The sequence below is a fragment of the Ornithorhynchus anatinus genome, chromosome 1, assembly GCF_004115215.2.
Source record: "Ornithorhynchus anatinus isolate Pmale09 chromosome 1, mOrnAna1.pri.v4, whole genome shotgun sequence".
Lineage (NCBI taxonomy): Eukaryota > Metazoa > Chordata > Mammalia > Monotremata > Ornithorhynchidae > Ornithorhynchus > Ornithorhynchus anatinus.
Window position 1 is genome coordinate 33,528,652 of NC_041728.1, and position 26,028 is coordinate 33,554,679.

Below are 26,028 nucleotides of genomic sequence, written 5' to 3' on the forward strand. Positions count from 1 at the left end.
ATCTCCCTCCTACCCTTCCTCTCCAAACTCCTCAAGCAAGTAGTCTACACTCACTGCCTCAAATTCCTCTCCTCCAACTCTCTCCTCGATCCCCTTCAATCTGGCTTCTGCCCCTTCACTCCACTAAAACCAGTCTCTCAAAGGTCATCTTCTTTGTGCCAAATCCAATGGTTCTTACTCCATCCTAATCTTCTTTTACCTCTCAGCTGTTTTTGACACTGTGGACCATCCTCTTCTCCTCAATACATTATCCAACTTTGGCTTCACTGACTCTGTCCTCTCCTGGCTCTCTTCTTATTTCTCTGGCCATTCATTCTCAGTCTCCTTTGTGGGCTCCTACTCCCCGTTGCATCCCCTAATGGTAGAGGTCCCTCAAGGGTCAGTTCTCGGACCCTTTCTATTATTCATCTACACTCACTCCCTCGGAGAACTTATTTGCTCCCATGACTTCAACTATCATCACTATGCGATGATATCCAAAACTATATTTCCTCCCCTTTTCTTTTTCCTTCCCTCCCCTCAAGCTCACATCTCCTTCTGCCTTCAGGACATCTCTACTTGGATGTCTTCCTGCCACCTCAAATTCAACATATCCAAGACAGATCTCCTTATCTTCCCTCCAAAACCCTGTCCTCTCCCTGACTTTCCCATCACTGTGGGCAGCACAACCATCCTTCTCATCTCACAAGTCCACAAACTTGGTGTCATCCTCGACTCTGCTCTCTCATACAACCCCACTTAGCTGATCCACCACCAAATCCTCTCAGTCTCACCTTCACAACATCGCCAAGATCCATCCTTTCCTCTCCATCCAAACAACTACCACGTTATTGCGATCTCTCATCCTATCCTGACTGGATGACTGCATCAGCCTCCTTTCTGACCTCCTAATCTTCTGCCTCTCCCCACTTCAGTCCATACTTCACTCCGCTGCCTGGATTATCTTTCTACAGAAACATTCAGAGCATGTCACCCTCCTCCTCAAAAATCTCCAGTGGTTGCCTATCCACCTCCTTATCAAACAAAAACTCCTCACTATTGGCTTTAAAGCTCTCCATCACCTTGCCTCTTCTTACCTCCCCTCCCTTGTCTCCTTCTACATCCCAGCCCGCACACTCAGTTCCTCTAGTGCTAAGCTTCTCATTGTGCCTCAATTGCTCCTGTCTCACTGCCGACCACTGGCCCACATCCTACTTCTGGCCTGGAACACCCTCCCTCCTCAAATCTGCCAAACAATCACTCTTCTCTCCCCCCACCCCCGCCTTCCAAGTCCTACTAAAGGTGCACCTCTTCCAAGAGGCCTTCCCAGATTAAGCCCATTTTTCCTCAGCTCCCCCTCCTTTCTGCTTCACCTCAACTCGTTCCCTTTGCTCTCCCTCTGCCCCCACCCCACAGCGCTTATGTATATATGTATATACCCATTTATTTATATTGATGTCTGTTTATTTGTTTTGATGTCTGTCTCCGTCCCTTTAGACTGTAAACTCTTGTGGGCAGCGATTGTCTCTATTGCTGTACTGTACTTTCCAAGCACTTAGTACAGTGCTCTGCACACAGTAAGGGCTCAGTAAATACAGTTGAATGAATGGAAGGCCTCTTGGAGTCATCGTGCTTTTAATAGGGTTTCATAGGGGCGGAGAATGATCTTCTGTTGGATATGAAGAGGGAGGGCAATCTGGGCCAGAGGCAGAATGAGGGCAAGAGATTGGTGGCGCGATAGATGACATTCCCTCCTGCCGGACACTGCGCTAAGCGCTGGGGTAGATACAAACTAATCAGACTGGACACAGTCCATCTCCCACATGGGACTCACAGTCTTAATCCCCACTTTACAGATGAAGGAACTGAGGTCCAGAGAAGTGAAGTGACTTACAAAAGACCGCACAGCAGACTAGTAGCAGAGCCAGGAATAGAAACCAGGTCCTTCTGACTCCCAGACTCTTGTTCTGTCCACTAGGACATGCTGATTCTAATAGACCTCAGTGTCCTGTAGTGTCCCAGTTAATTTCTAATCTCCCTCATCTTCTATCACCCAACTACCACTCCGAGCAGGTGTGTATGTATTTTTGCTATATTGTACTCTCCTAGTGGAAAGAGCACAGACTTGGGAGTCAGAGGTCGTGGGTTCTAATCCCAGCTCGACCACCTGTCAGTTGTGTGACCTTGGGCAAGTCACTTCACTTCTCTGTGCCTCAGTTCCCTCATCTGTAAAATGGGGATGGAGACTGTGAGTCCCACGTGGGACAACCTGATTTTCTTTGTATCTACCCCAGTGCTTAGAGCAGTGCTTGTCACATAGTAAGCGTTTAACAAATACATTATTATTATTGTGGAACCAGAGCCCATTTTAGTCGTAAGCTTTTGGGCTCCCCTTGTTGCCTCAAGACCACCTGCCAAGTGTCTCTCTAGCTCACCCCCCGACCCCTGCCACTAAAACTCCGAGACTTGAAAGGACCGGCCCCAGGACCTGATTCCTTTAGGGAAGCAGCATGGCTTAACGGAAAAAAGCACAAGCTCGGGAGTCAGAGGTCTTGGGTTCTAATCCCAGCTCCACCACTTATCAGCTGTGTGACTTTGAGCAAGTCACTTAACTTCTCTGTGCCTCAGTTACCTCTTCTGTAAAATGGGGATTAAGACTGTGAGCCCCACATGGAGCAACCTGATTACCTTGTATCTATCCCAATGATTAGAACAGTGCTTGGCACATAGTAAGCACTTAACAAATACCATCATTATTATTACAGTGCTCTTCACATAGTAAGTGCTCAACAAATGCCATTGATTGATTGATTGAATGACCGATTAAATTCTATTATATCCTCCCATCTGTAATCTTTTAGCATCTGTTTCCCTGTTAGAATGTAGGCTCCCTTGGGTCAAGGGAACATGTCTCTTAATTCTTTTGCTTAGTACAGTGCACTCACCCAATAAGTGTTCAATAAATATAATCGACTGATTGCTATTGAGGGGGTCTCAGATGTCTTAAACAGCCACTGGATCCCAGCAGTTTATATTGTACTCTATCAAGGGTTTAGTTCAGTGTTCTGCACACAGTAAGTGTTCAGTACATTTGACTGATTGATTGTTTGATTGAGCAACTGAAGGGAGTCTTTACCTTCACTGGTGTTCAATACTGTGCTGTGTGCTTGCCCCAGCACCTGAGGTGTAGGGCTTAGGACCAGAAACCCCTCCTTTCTCATTTACCTCCCTTATCTTCCCTCTTCCATCTTTCCCCATCCACCTCTGGAAAGCCCCTAGAGCCAGGGAGATCTGTGCACCTGTGTAAATGCATTTACAGTGGGGTCAGGCAAAGGTGAGAATCAGCGGAAGAAATACTGAAGTGAATTGGCTCTCCCATGGCAATCACAAATGACGAGAGATTAGATATTGTAGAAATAGGGCTTGGTGGTTTTCACTCAAAGTTATAATTACTCAATTCCCCTGCAAAGTACATAGGTCAGGAAATAAAGCAAATTTACACTGTACAGATGGTAAACTGAGGCAGTGACTCATTGACGTTCCTGGAGGGAAGTGGTTGAGCTGAAGGGGACGTCTGGGGTGCTGATTTCCCATTGGGTGTCTGGCTCCCAGCCTCCCCTGCTCCCTGACTCCATCAGGAATCAGATCAGTCCTGATATCAGATCAGTTTTTACCGGGCCTTGCTTTGTGCCTATTCTGACCACTTGGGTAAGGATTTGGAGGGGTCTCATAGGGACCTCTCAGCTCACGAGACTGGGAACTTCACTTGTCTTCCCAAGTGGTATTCTTTAGCCCCCAAGCACACTAGCCCAGAGCAACTTCATCCCCTTGTTTTCCATTTTCTTCATCATCTTCTTCCCACCCTCTGCCTCCATTCCCTTCCTTGGTGCAAGGTAGATCTTTATGCTGAGGACAAAGCCCAGTTTGGGTCTCTATGGATGCTATACAGAGAGAAACACTGGGTTTCCATGGTAGTCCTGTAGCTGTATTGTACCACTTTTCTTAGCTTCTATCGGACAGTGGTCCAGGGGCTAGAGGGTCTTTGAGCTCTCTGCTGGTTATCCCACCTGCTCTAATCTTGCAGTGCAGATTGATCAATTGGTGGTATTTATTAAATGCTTTCTGTGGGCAGAGCACTTGGGAGAGTGCAGTAGAGTTGGTAGACATGATCCCTGCCCTCAATCTAGTACAGGATCCTCCATTCCAGCAGCCCAGCCGGAACATTCTACCTGATGCCAAAAACCTGTACTAGCCCTCCTGGGTCTGCTCCCAGTTCTGGACTTCATTCATTCATTCATTCATTCATTCATTCATTCATTCATTCATTCGTATTTACTGAGCACTGACTGTGTGCTAAGTGCTTAGAAGAGAACAATACAACAATAAATGGATGCATTCCTTGCCCTCAATGAGCTTACAGTTTAGAAAGGGGGAGACAGACATTAATATAAATAAATTACAGGTAAATTCTTAAGTGCCTTAAGGGGTGGGAGGGGGGAAAGAACAAAGGGAGCAAGTCAGGACAATGCAGTGGGAGAAGAGGAAAATGGGGGCTTAGTCAGGGAAGGCCTCCTGGTGGAGATGTGCTTTCAATAAGACTTTGAAGGGGGAGAGTAATTGTCTGTTGGATTTGAGGAGGGAGGACATTCCAGGCCAGAGGCAGGATGTGGGTGAGGAGTAGGCGGTGAGATAGACGAGATCAAGACACAGCGAGAAGGTGCTGACTGACTGGGTGACCCATTTCACCATGATTGGCCTCGGCTGTTCCACCAGGGAAATGGGAATAAAGAATACCCACACCAGAAAAGATTGGTTTTGATGGGATTAAAGGTCCAGCATATAACCACTCCAGGATGAAGGTGAAAGGCCATAAGAGGAAGTTGCCAAGGATCCACTGGGCTGATGAATCAATCCATCAATCAATCAATCAGTGGTATTCACTGAGTGGTTACTAAATGTAGAGCACTGTATTAAGCACTTGGGAGAGTACAGTGCAGCAATGTTAGCAGATACAGTCCCTGCCCACAATGAGCTTGCAGTCTAAAATGGGAGATAGACAATATAAATATGTAATATATAGTAATTATATTTTAAAGACATGCTCATAGGTGATCTAGCCCCCAGGTACAAAGCCTGCCTGGGGTTCTTGAACTTGTCTCCTCAACTAGACCATAAGTTGGTTGTAGGCAGGGAATGTATCTTGTTATATTGTTTTATTGTACTCTCCCAAGCTCTTAGTACAGTGCTCTGCACTCAGTAAATGCTTAATAAATACCATTGATTGATTGATTGATTCTTGACTGCCCTTGACTCTCCTCTTGTAGAATATGATTAGCCTGTTACACATCTGCCTTAAATCAATCAGTTCATCCATCAGTGGTGTTTACTGAGCTCTTACTGTTGCTGAGCACTGCACTAGGCACTTGGGAGAGTACAGTATAGTAAAGTCATCAAGAGACATGATCCTTGCTCATAGGGAGTTCACAGACTAGAGGGGGAGACAGACATTAAAACAATTTACTACTGGGAGAATAGAAGAGTATAGGGTATGTAACTACTGGACCTGTAGGGCTGTTGGGGTGAATTTCAAGGGCTTTCTTTTTCTTCAACTCCCTTCTGCATCACCCTGATTTGCTGCCTTTATTCATCCCTTCCCAGCCCCACAACATTTATGTATGTATCTGTAATTTATTTATTTCTATTAATGTCTGTCTCCCCCTCTAGACTGTAAGCTCGTTGTGAGCAAGGATCGTGTCTCTTGACTACTTTCTTGTATTGTACTCTCCCAAATGCCTCGTGCAGTACTCTGCACCTAATAAGTGCACAATAAATCCGATTGACTGACTGAGTATAGATCCGGATGCATAGGCAAAGATAAAGGAAGAGGGATTGGGAGAAATTTGGGCTTAGTCGGGGAAGGCCTCTTGAAGGAGGTGTGATTTTAGTAGCTCTGATTCCTTCTTCCCTTTCTCCCCTTCTTCTTTATCTCCTTCTACCCCTTCTTCTTTCCCTCCCTCTTTTTCTTCCACATCTCCTGCTTGGGTGGATCAGTTCTGACTTGAACATTGGCAACCAAAAGCAATTTCCTGACCACCATGCAGCAGGAGGATGGGGGGCTGGGGGCAGGGTATGTTTGAGGGCAGATCAAGGTGGGGGCTCTGGGAGGGGCCCAAAGTCACACCCCTGCCTCACAACCACGAGCACTGCTCACTCCGCCACTGGGGCTGGTTCTGGTTCTGGTTCTCTGCTCTTTAGACCCTGCAGGTCCAGAGGAGGGCAAGGTGAATGGCACAAAGAATAGAAAGCAGAGTGCATTTCCCATGGAGACTCAGGGAGTGGGGGAGGGAGGAGAATGAAAGAGAGGAAAAAATAATTGCAAACATACAATTGTTTGCTCCCCTTGGTTTCTCCATTGCATAATCTGGCGATTTAAAACAGTTTTTTAAAACAGTGTTTAGGTCTGGAAAGGAGGTCGGGGTGTGTGCAGAGAGCTTTATAAATAGAAGTTTTCTCCTTCCCAGTTTCCAGGAGGGGGTTGCTCACTCAAAAACCACTTACTGCTCAACCCACTGGTGACTCTTGGGAACCACAGGTTCGAATCCCAGCAGGGTGACTCAACCCCTTTGTGTGATTTTGTGTGGTGGGAGCTTCCATAAACTGGGGGAGAACATAGGCTGATGCTCAAGACTTCAGCTTCCTAGGGTTGGTTCAGTAACCTCTTCTGAGGAGGGAGAGCGAAGCCCCAGATCCCTAAAATTGGCACCATGCCCATAAGACCCACTTGGCAGCGCTGCAGTGTTATTGCTAAAAGGAGAAGAGGGTGGGTCGGAAGAGAAGGAGCTCGCTCTGGTGAGAGGCCCCCGGCCTTCTTGTTGGTGGGTCCCATCACTGGGGTTGTGGAGTAGTTAGTCCCCCCACCCCCCACTTTCCGGCCCGCCAACCCCCTCTGTCCGTAGGCCACCACCCCCTCCCCTCACGCTGGAGAATAATAATAATAATAATGATAGTATTTGTTAAGCGCTTACTATGTGCCAAGCACTCTTCTAAGCACTGGAGGGTGAGCCCAGAAGTGTACTGTTTTGGTGGCCAATCAAACACTCTGTCATATTTATTGTATACTACTTTGAGCAGAACTCTGTACTAAGTGCTTGGGAGAGGACAATATAACAGAGATATTCCCTGTCCAACCTGAACTTACATTTAGCCATGTCTGTTGATTTCTTGCCGGATGCAGGGCACGGTCCAAAGCTCATGGGGGAGTACTTGGGAAATGTGACACAGAGTCTTGGGTCTCGAGGAGCTTTTGGTCTAGCAGAGGAGAGAGAGACTTATCCAGAGGAACAATAGTGATAGAAGGGATCACAGCCAAAATAAGGTAACCTCTGCCCACCCCAGGAAGAAGCCCTCCACCACTCTCCAACTGGCATCTTCCAGAAGGGATATGGAAAAGCTTTCCCAAGGTGGTAGCAAAGGAACACCTCCCCTGGGGAGTGGTATCAATCAATCCATCAGTGGTATTTATTTCATGACAATTTTTCTCCTCTAGACTGTTAAGCTTGTTGTGGGCTGGGCCAGTGTCTACCAAGTCTGTTATATTATATCCTCCCAAGTGCTTAGTACGATACTCTGCACTCAGCACTCAATAAATACCACTGACTGTTCCACTGAGCACTTCCCTTGTGCAAGGCACTGTTTTAAGCTCTTGGGATAGTACAATGCAATAGAGGAGGTAGACAAGATTCCTGCCCACAAGGAGCTTTCAGTCTAGAGGGAAAGTGATACTTGCTTTCCTTGCTTCCTGATTTAAGGGGGGGTTGACCTTGGACAAATCACTTTGCTTCTCTGAGACTCGGTTTCCTCATCTGTAAAATAGGAATTCATTACCTGCTCTTCCTCCTCCTTAGACTGTGAGCCTCACTGTGGAAGGGGAATATGTCCGAACTATCTTGTATTTACCCCAGTGCTTGGCACATAAGTGTTTAAAATATCTTTTTTATTATTATCATTATTAATAATTATTGTTTTTATAATGTCTTCAGGTCTTCTGCCTTTCTCTCCTCCGCAACAATTAGAAAACCACAAGTAACTCACATTTTTTAATGGTATTTGTTGTTAAGTGCTTACTTTGTGTCGGGCAGTGTACTAAGAGCTTCTGTCTTCTTGTCCCATTTCTCCCACACTAGTTTAATGCCAAACAGAACACAAGCACATGATCAAAAATTGACTTCAAGAAGCAGTGTGGCCTAATGGATAGATCTTGGGCCTGAGAATCAGAGGACCTGAGTTCTAATCCTGACTCTGCCACTTGCCTGCTGCATGACCTTGGGCAAATCACTAAAATTCTCCATGCCTCAGTTTCCTCCACTGAAAATGGGGATTAAATAGCTTTTCTCCCTCCCTCTTAGAGACTGTGAGCCCCTGGTGGGACGGGGACTGTGCCCACCCTCATTACCTTGTATCTTCTGCAGTGCTTAGTACAGAGCTTAACAAATATCAGTTATTATTGTTATTACCAGGGTGCTTACCCCACAGAGGTGACTGCGATGATGTCTCCCTGCCCCCTGCCCCCTGAGCTGTGTGAACCAGACTTCGAGGCCCAAGTCTCTGACAAGACAGAAGAGTTTTCAATCAGGGTTGAAAATGAATGAATCAATCAATCAATGAACCAGTGGTAGTTTTTGAGCACTTACTCTGTGCAGAGCACTTGGGAGAGTAGAATATGACAAAATTGGCTGTCATCATCCCTGCCCATCATCTAGACTGTAGAGCTTTCCGTTTAGAGAAAGCTTAAAATGGCGACTTTCTGGCCCACATGTTCCTTGAAGTCCGTTCCGGTTCAGTCCTCCTTCCCTGATAAAATCCTTCCACCCTCCCAGAGACCTGGGAGTCAGGAGGATCTGGGTCCTAATCTTGGCTCCACCACTCATCTGCTGTGTGTTCTTGGGCGAGTTACTTCACTTTTCTGTGCTTCAGTTACCTCATCTGTAAAATGGGGGTGAAGATTGCGAGCCTCGTGTGGTGACATGGACTGTGTCCCACCTGATTACTTTGTATCTATCCCAGTGATTAAAACAGTGACTGGCACATAGTAAGCACTTCTCAAATATCATTAAAACAATAAGTTATCCCTTTTGCCTGCTACTGAAAGGTCAGCCAGGCCTGGCCCCACTGGGGAAATAAACCAATTGGGTTCTGCATAGGAGGTCCTGGCTCTGCTCTCCGACCCTTGTAATGACATCCCTTGTCTGGACCTCATCACTACATGTGTCTCCTCTTCACATGGGGAGGGGCATCCCCTGGGCAGCTCTGTCCATCCTCTGGGGGACAACGGCAGTTTCACTGTCCTATAAAGGCTAAATTTTCTAGAAGACGTTTGTGGGCTATTTCACAATGAGAAACACGCCCGCCCCAGATGCTGAAGTGGAAGGTCTAACAAGGGGCTGAATTTTCGCCAAGGACTTTCCATTTTTTCTGTGTAGTTCTTCCCGCCAGCATTCCCCCTCCACCCTTCTGAGTGCTAAGGAGCCTCAGAGCTGCCCTGGAGCTTCGAATATTTGCTCTGGGAAGGGAATTTGGTCTAGTAGGAAGGAGCACCAAAGGCTGGGGCTGTGGGATTTTCTCCCCCAGGTGCTATGTCAGTGTGGTTGGAGGCAGGCAAGTCTCCTGATCGGTAGCTTGGCTCTGTTCTCCCACTTCTGCTGTGGCTGCCGCTCCCCACTTGGCTTTAGCTGGATTCATTTTCTGAACAGTCTTAATAGCCTGAAGCTTACTAACACCACCCTGGGATGTGAATTCCACTGCTCTCATGACCAGCTCTGTACACAATACAGGAGGCCGCTGTGGGTTTGGGAAAAAACTTGGTCTTTCCAAAGAACGCACAAAAAAATCATAAAAATGCTGAAGAGTCTCACTCTCCCAAAGAGGTGAAGAGTACATAGTCCAAGAGGGCTTGGGGCGCTGGGGTAGCTGGGGTGCGCAACCATTCCAGGGATTGGAAGGTCAAGGGGCATGTGGCCAGGCTCCGGTTCCAGGCTTGGTGGAGCCGTGAGTAGCGCTTACAGTGGGGCAGGGCTCTATACCTCGGTGTCCCTCAGTTACCTCCTCTGAGGACCAGATTCAACTTTGCAAGCCTGGCATCCACTTGGCCCCAGCCTGTTGAGTAGCAAATGGGGCCCTGTCTCATCTGGGGGATTCTGGGTCTAGACATTCACGTCAAGCACATGTCATGGCCGCTTAGGGAATGCGGGACTTCTGCTACGAGCTATGGCTAATGTGTGGCTTCAGATGGGCAGAATGGGGCACGCGGGACAACGGTTTTCAGAGCCTCACTTACTCCTTGGACTACCCTCTAGCTTCTCTTTCAGCTAAAGTCCACGGCTCCCCAGCCAGTCCTCCAAATTAAACAGAACAGAATCATACCGCCTCTGTTCACCGTTTCTGGCCACCCTAAAGTCCATCTTGCCCCTGCCCCTCCTTGAACTGGCCCCAATCTCTGTAGCGTTCTGCATTTCCTTATCAGTCATAAAGTTAGCTTCATTGTTTTCTAAGGGACGTGAGCTCTCTGTGGAAAAATGGTTCGTTTATTTAGGGATTTTAAAAGGGACTTACTACTTTTTGGTTTCAGTACTCAGTGCCCCCTGCCTGCCCAAAACATAAGGAGTTTGTGGACATCTCCTTCCCCTGGCTCTCAAGAAACTCATGTGAGGTTTAGAGATAGAGAAAAGGATTCCTCAGATCCTGCTTGGGGGGAAAGAACCCTGCCTCTTAGCACACTGCCATATTTAAATTGCCTGAGAAGTAACATGGCCTAGTGGAAAGAGCATAGGCCTCAGAGTCAGAGGACCCAGGTTCTAATGCCAGCCCTGCCACTTGCCTGCTTCGTGATCTTGGGCAAGTCATTTCACTTCTCTGTGCCTTAGTTTCCTCATCTATAAAGTGGAGGTGAAATACCTTCTCTTCTTCCCCTGTGAGCCCCCTATGATGATAATAATATTAATAATAATTATGGCATTTGTCTATCACTTACTATGTGTTTCATACTGTTCTAAGCACTGGGGCCGGAACAGTGTATGACCTGATTATTAAAGCATTTAACAAAAACTGCAATCATTCTATTGTAGACATCTGGTCCTCAAATTCTCAGACTACCCCATTTCACTGGTAGGAAATGTTAGCGAAACGCAATTCAGACTCCTCCTCTTCTCCTTTTTTTATATGGTATTTGTTAAGCACTTACTATGTGCCAGACACTTTACTAAGCACTGGAATAGATAGAAGTTAATTAGTTTGGACACAGTCCCTGTCCCACTTGGGGCTCACAGTCTCGATCCCCATTTTACGGTTAAGGGAACTGGGGCTCAGAGAAGTGAAGGGACTTGCCCAAGGTCACACAGCAGACAAGTGGTGGACCTGGGATTAGAACCCAGGTCATTCTGACTCCCAGGCCCTGGCTTTTTCCACTAGGCCACGTTGTTTCTCTTCTCACCAGACTCAGGTGAACAGCCCAAGGGAACATGCAAGCACATTTTTTAACCATGTGTCGCTCAGCTCCCTGGCCCCAGACTCTGGAATGAAACTAATAACATCAGAATTGCCTTGAATTTTCTTCCAATAGGAACAGTAGCCTCCTGCCCAGCAGTGAAAGCTCTGAACTACTTGGAGATAGGTGATTGGCTTTGGGAGTTTGACAGTTAGAGCAGCTTTGCAGATAAGGTATTTCCTTTACCAGCCAGTCCTCCCAGACAGTAGTAATAAAATCAGGAGAGTTATAAAAAAAAACCGTTACAGCCAGGTTCATTTTTAAATAAACAAATTCACTTCAAGCAACCCACCTTTTAAATAGCTCTCGCCTCCAGAGAAGGAGAATGAGACAGCTCTACAACTGTGACTCATACTTCCTTGTCAACCCTCCAGTCATCACCAGTTGGGGAAACTCATGGAGAGAGGACGCCTCAAGTTCTTTGCCTAGTAAGCTGCTGGAGACAGAGCAGCAGCGGGGCCTACTGGCTAGACCCCGGGCCTGGAAGTCAAATAGACCTGGAATTTAATTATGGCTCTGCCACTTGTCTGCTGGGTGACCTTGGGCAAGTCACTTTACTTCTCCATGCCTCAGTTATCTCATCTGTAAAATGGGCATTAAGACTATGACCCCCATGTGGTATGTACACTGTGTCTAACCTAATTAGCTTATATTTACCCCAGTACTTAGTAGAGTGCCTGGCACATAGCTTTTGAGTATCATTTTTTTTAAAAAAAAGAGCTGGGGGAGGGCCAGAGCATTGAGCTCGGACAGATGGTAGAGTCTAAAGGGAATGGGGCACTAGCCTGCAACTTTGGAGTTTCTCCTATCTCTGCTACTCATCTTAGGTCTGATTTTCTTTTATGGTATTTATTAAGCACTTACTGTGTGCCAGGCACTATACTAAGAATTAGGATAGATAATCAGGTTGGACACAGTCCGTGTCCCTCGTGGAGCTCAGTCTTAATTTCCACTTTACAGATGAGGGAACTGAGGTACAGAGAAGTGAAGTGACTTGCCCAAGATCACACAGCTGATGAGTGGTGGAGCTGACCTTAGAGCACAGGTGCTCCTTCCACTAGGCCATGCCACTTCTCGGCTTTCTTCTCAGAAGCTCTCTTCTTTTAAAGCAAGAAAGGAAGAATGACAACAGAGAAGTTGATTGGGTAGAAAGCTGGTCTGGTGGTTTTAGCTGAGTCCCCTGGATTTGGATCCAGATGGTAGTGACGATGATGATGGTATTTGCTAAGTGCTTTCTGTGTGCCAGGCACTGTATTAAGTGCTGGAGTGAATACAATCAAATGGAGTTGGACGTAGTCCCTGTCCAATGTGGGGCTCACAATCTCAGTCCCCATTTTGATGAGGTAACTGAGGCCCAGAGAAGTGAAGAGGTTTGCCAAGGTCACACAACAGACCAGTGGCCGAGCCGGTATTCGATCCCCTGACCTTCTGACTGCCAGGCCTCTGCTCTATCCGCTAAACCATGCTGCTTCTGATGGCGATGATGGTGGTTCTGTTCCGGTTGGTTGTGGTTCCAGAGAGGACTCTGCGAAACCAGTTTGATTTGGAAGCCACCCTAGGGTGCCTGGAGCCAAGGTGGCTCTGTGGGATCAGGCTATTCAACTCACCCCTTCCAACCTCATTTCATTGCTGTCCTACTACAACCCAGCCCATACGCTCTAACACCAACCCACTCACTCTACCTCAATCCCATCTATCTATCTGCCATCGCATCCTCTCTTCCTGGCTTGTCCTCGCTCTTCATATCCAGGTCTACCAAAGGCCCCACCTTCCAAACCCTCCTAAAATACAACTTTATTTTTATGTTGTTAAGCACTTACTATGTGTCAAACATGTTCTAAGCACCGGGGTCTTGTCTTGTCTTATGCTGTAGAGTCATCTACAACCCGTAGCTATGCCATGGATACATCTCTCCCAGATCGCCCCACCTTCATCTGCAGTCATTCTGGTAGTATATCCTTAGAGTTTTCTTAATAAAAATATGGAAGTGAATTACCATTGCCTCCATAAGCTCTGGGGTAGGTACAGGTTAATTAGGTCAGATACAGTCTCTGTCCTGCATGGATCTCACTGTCTAAGTCAGAGGGAGAACAGGTAGTGAATCCTCATTTTACAGTTGAGAAAACTGAGGCCCAGAGAAGTGAAGTGATTTGCCCAAGCTAACACAGCAAGCAATTGGCAGAGTCGGGGTCTCTGACTTCCAAGTCCGTGCTCTTTCCACCCGGCCATACCTCTCTTCATCTCCTCCAAGAGGCCCTTCCCAGACGAAGTTCTTATTACCTTTCCTGCCTCTCATCTTTGTCTCCTATGTACTCGGCTGCATACCCCTTAAGCACTTTGACACTCACTCCAAGCCCACAGTACTTATTCATATACTCATTACATATTCTTATACTCTACTATTTCCCTTATTTTTAATTTACTTTAGTATCTGTCTCTCCCTGTACACTCTAACCTCCTAGTGGGTCAGGATCATGCCTACCGACTCTTGTATTGTATTCCCCCAAGTGCTTAATGTAGTGCTCTGCGCACAGTAAACACTAAATAAATACAGCTGATTGATGGATAGATCAACAATATTTACTGGCTGCTTCTGTGCACAGAGTACAGTTCTGAGGAAACTGTGTGACAGCTGACTACATGACTATATGACAGAAAAGCTCCTTTTGGAGAGTTTAAGCATCTAATGGCAGAGGGGGAGACAGGCATGAATATGATAATAATAAAGGTATTTGTTAGGTGCTTACTAGGTGCCGAGCACTGTTCTAAGCACTGGGGTAGATACAAGGTGAGCAGGTTGTCCCCCATGGGGCTCCCAGTCCTCATTCCCATTTGACAGATGAGGGAACTGAGGCCCAGGGAAGTGAAGTGACTTGCCCAAAGTCACCCGGCTGACAAGTGGCGGAGGCGGGATTAGAACCCACGACCTCCGACTCCCAAGCCCGGGTCCTTTCTGCCAAGCCTGAGCCTGGGAGTCAGAAGGACCTGGGTTCTAATCCTGGCTCCCCCACTAATCTGCTGTGTGACACTGAGCAAGTTACTTCACTTCTCTGTGACTGATACCTCATCTGTAAAATGGGGACTGTAGGTGCTTAACAAATACCATAAAAAAACCAACAGGAAAAGACATGTGTGGCTCATGCTAATCACAGTACCAACTGCAGTACTTGTTTTGGTTTTTAATGGGATTTGTTAAGCATCACTATGTGCCAGGCATTCTTCTAAGCACAGGGGTAGATAGAGAGTAATCAGGTTGGACACAGTCCATGTGCCACATGAGTCTCACAGTCTTAATCCCCTTAATCCCTTACAGATGAGGTAACCGAGGCACGAAGAAATTAAGTGACTTGGCCAAGGTCACACAGCAGACAAGTCGCGGGGCTGGGATTAGAACCCAGGCCCTTCTGACTCCCATGCTCATGCTCTATCCATTAGGCCACTTGTTGAGTGCTTACTAGATGCCAGGCATTGTACTAAGTGCTGGGGTAGATACAAAATCATCAGTCTCTGCAGTCTCTGAACCACACGGGAAGAAAGACCTGTATCAAATCCTCATTTAAGAGATGAAAAAAACTAAGGCCCAGAGGAGTTAAGTGAATTGCCCAAGCCACACAGCAAACAAGAGGCAGAGTGAAGATTAGAAGCCAGGTCCTCTAACTCTCAGGCCCGAACTCTATCAGCTGGGCCAAACTGCTTCCTATGAGCCAGGTATTACAGGACTGATTTGTTTGAAAAAGAAAAATTCCTCTAATTAAACATGTAATTTAGCTAACATTTATTTAACACCCACGTCCAGCAGGTGATGTCCCAAAGGCTCTGTCAAGCCCCTGCCAGATGGTTCCCCACAAGAAATCTGGCCAGAAATTAGGGACTCAAGGAAATCTTGGCCCCTTCTACTCTCTGGCCCCATGGGGAGGGATGTCCGTCCACAGGGCGTCTTGGATTGCTGGCCTCGGAGTCATTTGTGAAGCAGTGGTCATGTTACTATTCATTCATTCATTCAATCGTATTTATTGAGCACTTACACTGTGCAAAAATCAACATCAACCTCCTCATCTTTCTCCCCCCACCTCCCTTCTCTTGTCACCTCCTCCCTCTCCTTACCCTCCTCCTCCTCCTTCCCCTTCTCCCCCCAAGTTTCTCATAAGTGACCACGATCCCCAGTGCAACCTTCACTGCTCCCGCTCTCAGTCCAAACCCCTGTGCGCCTCGGATGGCCGGAGCTACGAGTCAACGTGCGACTACCAGCGGGCCAAGTGCCGGGACCCCACCCTGGGTGTGGTCCACCGAGGCCGTTGTAAAGGTGAGCGGGGGTCTGCGCTGCTGGGTCCACCCAGGGCCCGAGTCAGGCCCATGATTCCACCAGGGCTCCTCTACTTCCTCCTCCCCCTAAAGCCCCCCAGGTCCCAGGAGGGAAGACTGGTCCAGGCCAAGACCTTGGGGTCCCCAGGCACGGTCTCTGGGGTGGGGTGGGGGATGAGGAGGGTGGTTTGCATCTTGAACTTCTGCTGGTGAAAATGCCATCTCGAGCTGCCAAGAGCCCAGTGCAGAGCACACTGGCTTCTCTGTGCCAGTCACAGGCTGAGGGTTGACTCAAGCAGACCGTCCTGGGCAGGGACTCTGTGCTCCGGGACAGGGTTCCTAAGGCATTCATCTTGGGAGCCCACTGGAGTCAGATGGAGCCTTCTCTCTGGACCCCACACACTCTCCCACCACTCAAAAGGGAGGGTGTCAAGGGAATCAAGGCAGTTGGAGAAGTACCAGAAGAGTTGGTAGGCATGATCTCTCCCCGAAAGGAGTTTTCAGTCTGGGGGAAGCTAAGGGAAGACAAGAAGGATTGGGTCCGGGGCGGGGGGGTGGGGGTGGGGAAGGAAGTGAAGAAGGAGGAAGAGGAGGACGAGGAGTAGAAAGAGGGGAAGAATAAGAGGGAGGGGAGGGGGACAGAAAAGAGGAGGAGAAAAGAGAAGGAGCCCAACCTAGTAGCTTGGCTCTCTGGAGGGCAGTGGGATGGACTTGGAAACAATCAGTGGTATTTATTGAGCTCTTACTGTGTGCAGAGCACTGTTCTAATTGTACAGTGCTCTATCCAATAATTGTATTGTACGATCAATCAATGGTACTGTGCACTTGCTGTGTGCCAGAGCACTGTACTAAGTGGCTGGGATAGTACAATACAAGAGAATTAGCAGACACATTTCCTACCCATAGCAATACAGTAATTATATTGTACATTGTCATATGATATTGTACAAAAATTATATTGTGCTCTTCCCATTGCTTAGTATAGGGCTCTGCACATAGTAAGTGCTCAATAAATACAGTTGACTGATTGACTGATTGGTTCCTAAGTGCTTGGGAGAGTACAGTATAACAGAGTTGGCAGGCACATTCCCTTCCCACAAAGCATTTACAAACTGCCACGCTAGGATGACGCAGTGTAGACCGCCTTGAATGTGTGGTGGCCACACCCTGCACCCCGGGCTGTCAGGTTGGTGTGTGATACCCTGGATCTGAACCCCAGGGTTCCCAGTGTCCTCTCCAGAGCGGTTTCATGCCCCTCCCCAGAAGCGGCTCGGGTAGAGACCAGACGTTACATCTAAAGGCAACATCCGTATTTAAGAGGAACGAACAGTCTGCTGTTACCAAACCTTGGTCTCTGGAAGGCAGAGATGGAGGGGTGGTGGTGGGAGAAGTTAATCTTCCTTTGGGGTAACTTGGGGAATGGGGCCCACTCTGAGGAGGAGGCTTCTCCCTGCTTTTCCAAGCAATAGCACTGGCAGGGAAAGACAAACTCTCCATCTGCAGATGAAGAGGAGAGATCTGCTGGAAGGCAGAGGTGGCGTTTAACATAATCTTGTTAGTGAATATCGGCAGGAATGACTGGAACATGTCAAAGGGGATTGAGTCCCATATAGTCCCATATGGGACAGGGACTATAACCAGTTTGATTAACTTGCATCTACCACAGGGTTTAGAACAGTGTTTAACAGATAGTAACCATTTAACAAATATCAGGAAAAGGAAAAGGGAAGCCAGCAAAGGTTTTCTTTCCTTCATCTCCTAGGCTAATGACCAGGAGGGAGATAACTGTGATTGAGACTGACCAGCCCCGAAATCTCAAGGGTGGGGAAAAAAATACCTGGAATTTGTAAAGGGCTTTCATTTATCTAAAGCACTTTGACATCAGCTATCTTATTTCTCCCTCTCTTCATCCCCTTGAGGTAGGGAGAGACAGTGATTATCATCTATGTTTTGCAGTGGGGAAACTGAGGCACAGAGCGGTTAAAGGTTCGAGGTCACACAAAAGGCAGGTGGCAGAGCCAGAATTTGTAACTCACCTATTATTATTATTACTAAAAATAATAATTTTGGGGCACTTACTATAGCCAATCACTAAGTGCTGGGGTAGATACAAGTTAATCAGGTCTTCTATTGGGCTCGTAGTCTAATTAAGAGGGAGAACAGATATTAACTGCCCATTATGCAGCTGAAGGAACTGAGGCACAGAGAAGTTGAGTGGCTTGCCCAAGTTCACATAGCAGGTATGTGGCAGAGGTGGAATTAGATCCTAGGTCCTCTGACTCCCAGGCCCGTGTTCTTTCCACTAGGCCATGTTACCTCTCTAACTAGCCAACACTCCCTCAAGACTGTAAGCTTCTTGTGGGCAGAGAACATGGCTACCGTCAGATTGTACTCCCCCAAGCACTCTATACAGTGCTCTGCACACAGTAGGCACTCAAAAATACAATTGATTGAATGATTGATCTGGAAACTTCCTGAGGAGTTGTGGGGAGAGGAGGAGAGCATGATTCTAGAATGAACTGGTGGTATCTGTACCCTAGCCATTGTGAAAACTCAGGTCTAAGATTGGGAAACAATAAATACCATTGAAGATGATGTTGATGATAATGAAGTGGGGGAGTGGGAGGAGGTGAAGGAGAGTGGCTCTCTGCAGTGCTCTAAGACCTTCCATATGGGTCTCCCCCCCTCCACCCCCACCCCCTGAGAGCTCCAAGATGTTCCTGCCCTGCTGCCACCAACCCGTAGTGACGTATCAGCTCGTTCTGCCCTAGATGCTGGCCAGAGCAAGTGTCGTCTGGAGCGAGCACAGGCCCTGGAGCAGGCCAAGAAGCCGCAGGAGGCCGTGTTTGTTCCAGAATGCAGCGAGGATGGCGCCTTCACACAGGTAGGCCTCGGCCTCCTCCCCCCGGCTCACTGGGAGGGCTTAATCCCTCTCCCCAGCCCCCCATGCCCGTCCTCCTCCCCCTCCTTTAGCTGGCCAGGGATCGCAGCCAGCAGTGCGGAGAGGAGAGTCAGGAAACCTGGCTTTACTGTTTCCTCCCTTCTGCCTTGCCCGTGCCGTGTGCCAGGCAGCCATTTTTCTCCCCTGTCAAGTGTGTGTTTTTTCTCCTTCTCTGCCAGTTTCCAGGCATTTTTCCTTCTTTGCTCTCTTCTGTTCTCCCACCCCCATTCTCCAGTGCACCCCAGCCTCCGGACTCATCAGTGAAGTGATGTACTCTGGGAGTTCGTTTCTTGGAAAGGGTCTTAGGGAAGGGGCTTTCTTTTTTCCTTTCCTGCCCCCTCATCTCTGGTCCCAGACCATCCTCTGGTCTGGGCTTTGTGTGGAGGTATGCAGACGATGTGGATGTTGGCACGAAGTCGTTGGAAAGCCGAGTGCTATGATGGGCCAATTCAATAAATGCTCCTGTGGCAAAGTCTCTTTCACTCCATCTCATCTCTCACTGTCCTTCTCCCCTCTTCTCTCTTTGTCTCTTCTCCTCCTCTCCCTTTTCTGGCTCTCCGTTTCCTCCCCACAGGGATGTGGAGCACATCCATTAGCTGGGGGTGGAAATGGAATTGGAACAGTGGAATCTGTTCTGGGAAGTCACAAATACCATAAAAAAGGAGGGTAGCACCTGGGTGAGGATGCCCTCTGGTGATCAAGTCGTAGTTTCTGCCGACAGGTGACGCCTGGCAGGCTAATGGTCATGGAACAATTTGGAATTTCTTTTTAATGGTATTTGTTAAGCACTTATTATGTGCCAGGGACTCTACTAAGTGCTGGGGTAGATATAAACTAATGGGGTTGGATACAGACCCTGTCCCACATGGGGCTCAAAGTCTTAATCCCCATTTTACAGATGAGGAAACTGAGGCACAGAAAAGTGAAGTGACTTGCCCATTGTCACGTGGCGGACAAGTGGCAGAGCTGAGATTAGAACCTGGTCCTTTAGATGCCCAGATTCATTAGGGGAGAATTGTCATTGATTGATTCTGCAATATCGCTTCCCATCGCATCCTGCTGGAAGTACAGCAGTGAGAAATAGCGTGGCTTAGTGGGAAGAGGATGGATTTGGGAGTCAGAGGACGTGGGTTCTAATCCCAGCTCTGCCACTTGTCTGCTGTGTGACCTTGGGCAAGCCACTAAATTCTCTGTGCCTCAGTTACCTCATCTGTAACTGATGTGGCACAACCTGATTACCTTGTATCTACCCCAACGCTTAGAACAGTGCTTGGCACATAGTAAGCGCTTAACAAATACCATAATTATTATTATTTCAGAGCCTGTTTTGAGTTGTGGCAGTGCAACAGTTAATTGCCACCCCAAGAACTCCACTGAATGGTTTGGGGCCCCGAAGGACTGCTGCATTTACCAAGTAGTGTGGCCTAGTTGATAGGGCACACACCTGATAGTCAGAAAGACCAGGGCTCTCATCCCAGCCCCACCATTTGTCTGTTGTGTGACCTTGGACAAATCACTTCAGTTCTCTGTGTCTCACTGACCTCATCTGTAAAATGGGGATTAAGACTGTGAGCCCCATGTGGAACATGGATTGTGTCTGATCTGATTACCTTATATCTATCCTAGTTCTTAGAACAACGCCTGCCACATACTAAGCGCTTAACAAATATCATTTTTTTTAAAAAAAGGTGGTGACATCGGATGGTAGCCCAGTGGCTCCCAGTGATTCTAATGGGACCTACCGAGTGCGCACACGTGGTTCTTCCGTACCGCCAAAGTAAAGAATTACTCTCTTCCTACAGCATGGGGCCTCTCTATCCAGTGTTCTCTGGCTTGACCCCAGAGCTACAGGTGCATTGCTCCAGTTCACAGCAGGTGCTGGGCATGGGGGCGGGTGGGCCCAGGGGCAGATCTCACTTGCTGCCAACCCGTCAACACCGCAGTCCTCCTGTTTTCTCCTCTGGCTGGCCAAGGAATGCCAGGCCGTCTGGGTGGTTTCCACCAAACCCTCAGTGGCTTGGGGCTGTGCTTTGGAAACCATTGGTCTCTAACCTCCCACCATTCCTTCCTCGAATTATTAACATTTGAGGAGAGAAGCAGCTTGCAACCATAGCCCACTGCCAACCATCTGCCCAGGGTCTCTGCCAGCTCTCTGAGGGCCTCTGGGTCCTCAGGAGAAGAGGGTTACATTGCATTGCACCGTATGAAAGATGTTGGGCCAACTTGTGTGGCTTTGGTTTCCATGGATTGTTGCCTTGATCCTTCCTTGTTTTTCTTCTCTGGCCCAACGCCGGGAAGCACTTTCTTGGATTCTGACTTCCCTGGTGGGAAATCAGCACCTATCATTTGGTCGATAATAATAACTGTTGGTATTTGTTAAGCACTTACTATGTGCCAAACACTGTTCTAAACTCTGGGGTAGATATAAGGTGATCAGGTCAGATGCAGCTCCTGTCCCATATGGGGTTCCCCATTGAGTGAGGAGGGAGAACAAGTTCGAATCTCACTTTTTACAGATGAGGGAACTGAGAAGCTAAGGGACTTGGCCTTGGTCACACAGAGCCAGGATTTGAATCCTGGTGTTCTGTCTTCCAGACCGGTGCTTTTACTACCACTCTACCCTCAGCCCCACAGTACTTATGTACTGTTTAAATGTCTGTAATGTAATTGTTTTCATTTATTTTAGTGTCTGCCTACCCCTCTAGACTGTAAGCTTGTTGTGGGCAGGGAAGGTAGCTACCAACTCTGATATATTGCCATATTTTGCTCTCCCAAACACTTAGAACAGTGTTCTGCACACAGTAAGTGCTTAATAAATACAATTGATTGATTGAGGTCACTAATAATTGTAATATTCGTAAGCACTTACTATGAGGAAGACACAGTACTAAGCACTGGGCTGGATACAAAGAAATCGGGTTGGATACAGTACTTATCCCACATGAGTCTCACAGTCTTATTCCCCATTTTATAGATGAGGGAACTGAGGCCCAGAGAAGTGAAGTGATTTGCCCAAGATCACACATTAAATGAGTTGAGAGGCTGGGATTAGAACCCAGGTCCTTCTGACTCCTAGTCCTGTGCTCTATCCACACAATCTAGGCTAGATTCCTTCTCACTAGGGAACAGACAATAGGGGAAACAGATAAGTTGGATGTGGCTGGCTTATTAAGTCACAGAGATGAAGCAAAATCCAACAGGAGAGTGTTGGGGAGAACTCTTTCCCTTCAGTCCAAATGGTCCTGGAGCCACAAAGGGGTGCTTAGTGAGGTGATCTCCTATCTTGGGGATGCTTGGAGCTCGGGAACTGACTTATCAGACACTGTTGTGTTCATCCCTGGACAAGTGGGGTGATCAATCAATCACTCATATTTATTGGGTGTTTACTATGTGCAGAGCCCTGGACTAAGCACTTGGGAGACCTCAATGCAACAGAATTAGTGAATATTCCCTGCCCAAAACAAGTTTACAGTCCTGGTGGAAGGGAGACAGACATCCATATAAATAAATGAGTAATTTATAAATAGATAATTTAAAGATATGTATACAGGTGCTGTGGGGTTGAGGGTGGGGCGAATATTAAATGCCCAAAGGTCACAGATCCAAGCGCACAGATGACCCAGAAGAGAGAGGGAGCCAGGAAAAAGAGGGCTAAACTGGGGAAGGTCTCTTGGAGGAGATGAGACCTTAATAAGACTTTGAAGGTGGGGAGAGTGGTGGTTGGGGTATATGGATGGGGAGGGAGTTTCAGGCTTGGGGGAGGATGTGGGAATGGGTCCGGTGGAGAGATAGATGCGATCCGGTCTCAGTGAGTAAGCTGGCTCTAGAGGAGTGGAGTGTGCAGGCCGCACTGTAGTAGGAGATTAGTGAGGTGATTCAGTATATGTGGGGATGAAGGCTGTCTGACACCAAAAGAAAGACCCACAGACTTGAAACAAGAGTTGGGTGGGGTTGGAGATCACCAGAGCAGACCCAAGGCAATGGCTTTCTCTGGACTCAGGCTGCTGCTCTTCACCCTGCCCCTGCCCATAAAGAAGGTGAGTGGGACTCCCCTCTGCCTCGCCCCCCCACCCACCCTCATCCTTCCAGGCCCCTCCCCCCCGGCATTTTTGAGGCTCTGCCTCGGGACCCCATGGGTACCCAGGACAAAGATGTTTCTGTGTGCGGCCGGCTGGGGTGGCTGCCTTCTGCAGTCCTGCTCTGGGCCCTCTCGCCCTGCCCGGACCATACAATGCTCACTTTAAAGAGCCACTCTGTGCTCCATCCAGACTGCCTATTCTGTACAGTGTGCATAATGACCCCACTGTTGGGTGAGGGGCTCCCTTTCCCCTTGATTTGGCAAGGAAAAACTCGCAGTTCTGACAGGAGATGAGATTCGTTCTGCTTCATGCCTAAGGCGAACGCCATCTTCTCTCCACAGAAAGAGAAGGGGTGTCTTCTGTCCCCGGGATAGAACTGGGGCCTGGGGCCATATCCACTGAGTCGGGGTGGGGGGAGGGTGGGAGGGGAGCAGTGCTGAAACTGGGTTGGGAGCCTCCAGGAGGGGAAAGCTCAGGAGCTCGAGTATGTTTGGCTCTATGACCACCCTCTCACCTGGCAGGATTCTCGGGCCATTGAAGCAGAGAACAAGCTTATTTCCCAATGGACTCAGTCAGGGTAACCTTCCCCCTCCCTTGGTTTAATCATAAAAACAATAATTGTAGTGTTTTTGTATGGACCAAGCTCTGCACTGAGCACTGTGGCGAGTATGAAATAATGAAGTTGGACTCAATTCCGGTCCCACATGGACTTCACAGTGTAAAGAAGAGAGAGAACAGGTATTTCATCCCCATTTTACATATGAGAAAACTGAGAAAGGAAGTGATTTGCCCAAAGTCACCCAGAAGCCAAGAGACAGAGCCAGGACCCAGGAACTCTGACTCTCCAGCCCCTTGTCTTTCCTTGAGGCCATGCTGCTTCTGTCTTGGTGTCTTCTGTTTTGTACCACATAAGGGAGAGAAGGTTTCAGAGAATAATCCTGTCCTCTTGCACACAACATGGGCCCTCATAGGGGAAGAAACAAGAAATGAAACCTGTGGGCTATAGGCTTTCTGTAGCACGTGGGGAGAAAACAGAGGCAGGAAGTCCCTGTACACTGTTACTTCCCGTGGCTAAATGCTTAACAAATACTGCAATTATTATTACTATTACAGAATCATGTCTACCAACTCTATTGTACTGTACTTTCCCAATCAATTAATCAGTGGAATCTATTGAGTGTTTACTGTGGACAGAGCACTAAGTACTTGGAAGAGTACAATACAATAAGCAATTAATACAGTGCTCTGCTTACAGTAAGTTCTTGATAAGTACCACTGAATGACCAATTAAGTATTACATGTCTGTGCCCAGATGAAGAGGCGAAATGCTAAGTATGATAGTTGATCATTAGTTTCCATAACCAGAAAGAAGATCAAATTCCAAGTCATGGCTTCCAGAGGCCTGGGAAATGTGGCTTAGCCGGAGTCGCCCTTTGGCTGGCAGATCCAGATCCAACTGCCATCAACCAATCGATGTTACTTATTGAGCGCTCACTGTATACAGTGCCCCACATGGAACATGAACTTTGTCCAACCTGAGTAGCTTGTATCTACCCCAGTGCCTAATGAAGTGCCTGGCACATAGTAAGTGCTTAATAAATACCAGTACAGTAAATACCATCAACCTATTAATTGACTGATTGAAATGCATAAGTAATGCAGAAGTAAGGGTGATTAGAGTAGGAAGGTGAGAGGTTAGTTAGGGACGCCTCTTGGAGGAGATGTGGTTTTAATAAGGTTTTGAAGGTAGCGAGAGTGAGAGTCTGTCTGGTTTGCAGGGGGAAGGAATTCCAGGCTAGAAGGAGGATGTGAGTGACAAGTCGGTGATGACAGAGATGAGATTGAAGTACAGTGGGCTTACAGTCTAGTGACTACAGTCTATACAGTCTTTATAGTCTATATCTGTCTTCTCCATTAGACTGTAAGTTCACTGTGGGCAAAGAACATGTCTATTATATATTATAACAATAATTGTTATATAGAAGTTATTTAGGTACTTATACATGGCGAAGTGCCTAGCTCCTGCCCACTCTGGTGTACTGTACTCTCCCAAGCACTCAGTACAGTGCTCTGCACATAGTAAGCACTCAATAAATATAATTAATTGATCGATTAACAAGGCCTACCCTAATTGAGGGGTGAATCCTCTTGACAGGGTTTGAAGAGCTCTGAGACAATCAGAGGACACTGCCTGGCTAATAGAAAGTGGGGAAAAAGAAGAGTTCCCATAGACAGCAGTTCTGAGGGAGATGAAGGAAGAATGATGAGGATGATAATCATTATCATTAGTAGTAATTGTTGGGCATTTCCTGTGTGCAGAACAGTGTACTAAGTGAGTGGGAGAGTACAGCATAAGATAACTGGGAAATGCGACGCCACCCTCAAGGATTTTACAATCGAGCGAGGATACTGACGTTAAAGTATGCATAATTAATAAACAAGTAGAGAAGCAGCTTGGCCTGGTGGTAGAGCATGGGCCTAGGAGTCAGAAAACCTGAGTTCTAATTCCAACTCTGCCCCTTGTATGCTGTATGACCTTTTTCAGAGTCAATCACATTTCACTCAATCGTATTTATACAGTGTTCACTGCATGCAGATCACTCACTGTACAAAGCTTTTGGGAGAGCACAATATAAGATTTGGTAGACACATTCCCTGTCCACAATGAGCTTACAGTCTAGAGGGAGAGACAGATATTAATATAAATAAATGATGGCTATATAAACTTGCCCAAGTGACTTGGTGTCACCTGTAATGTGGGGACAGGTTTGAGGATCAGCGCATTGAGAGTGAGAGAACAGAGTCAGAAAGTCTGAGCTGTGCAAGATGTATTCTAGGTGGCAAATTGAACTTCCTTCTTGGGAGGAAATCAGTTACTTTAGTTTGTTGCCCTGTACCCTATAAAGCCTGCACCACTCAAACTGAAGGCTTCCCATTCTAGAGGAATTCACTTATGCGTTAACTTACAGGTGGTGAAGAACCTAGCACCCAACACGAATCCTTCCCTCTCAAAAGGGCTTAGGCAAAATCCACCTTAGGCATTACTCGCACGGGGAAAAACATATAGCTCCCACCCAAGAACTTGTCCCATTCAGGAGGAATACACGTATGTGTTACATGGTTGTGGCGATGTCCATGAATCTTTAGCAGGACACTCACCTGTCCCCCGGCCCATCACTTGGTGTAGA

At 47.4% G+C, this 26,028-nt stretch overlaps 1 protein-coding gene across 3 annotated transcripts in view; it reads left to right on the forward strand.

Annotated features, from left to right (window-relative positions):
• SMOC1 (SPARC related modular calcium binding 1) overlaps positions 1-26,028 on the forward strand; it is a 150,025-nt gene that overhangs the window by 55,908 nt on the left and 68,089 nt on the right. For all 3 annotated transcript variants that reach the window (XM_029067929.2, XM_029067935.2, XM_029067942.2), the window contains exons 2-3: positions 15,656-15,821; positions 18,592-18,704. In XM_029067929.2, coding sequence (XP_028923762.1) covers positions 15,656-15,821; positions 18,592-18,704 — 279 coding nt within the window. The remainder of the gene's footprint in view (positions 1-15,655; positions 15,822-18,591; positions 18,705-26,028) is intronic.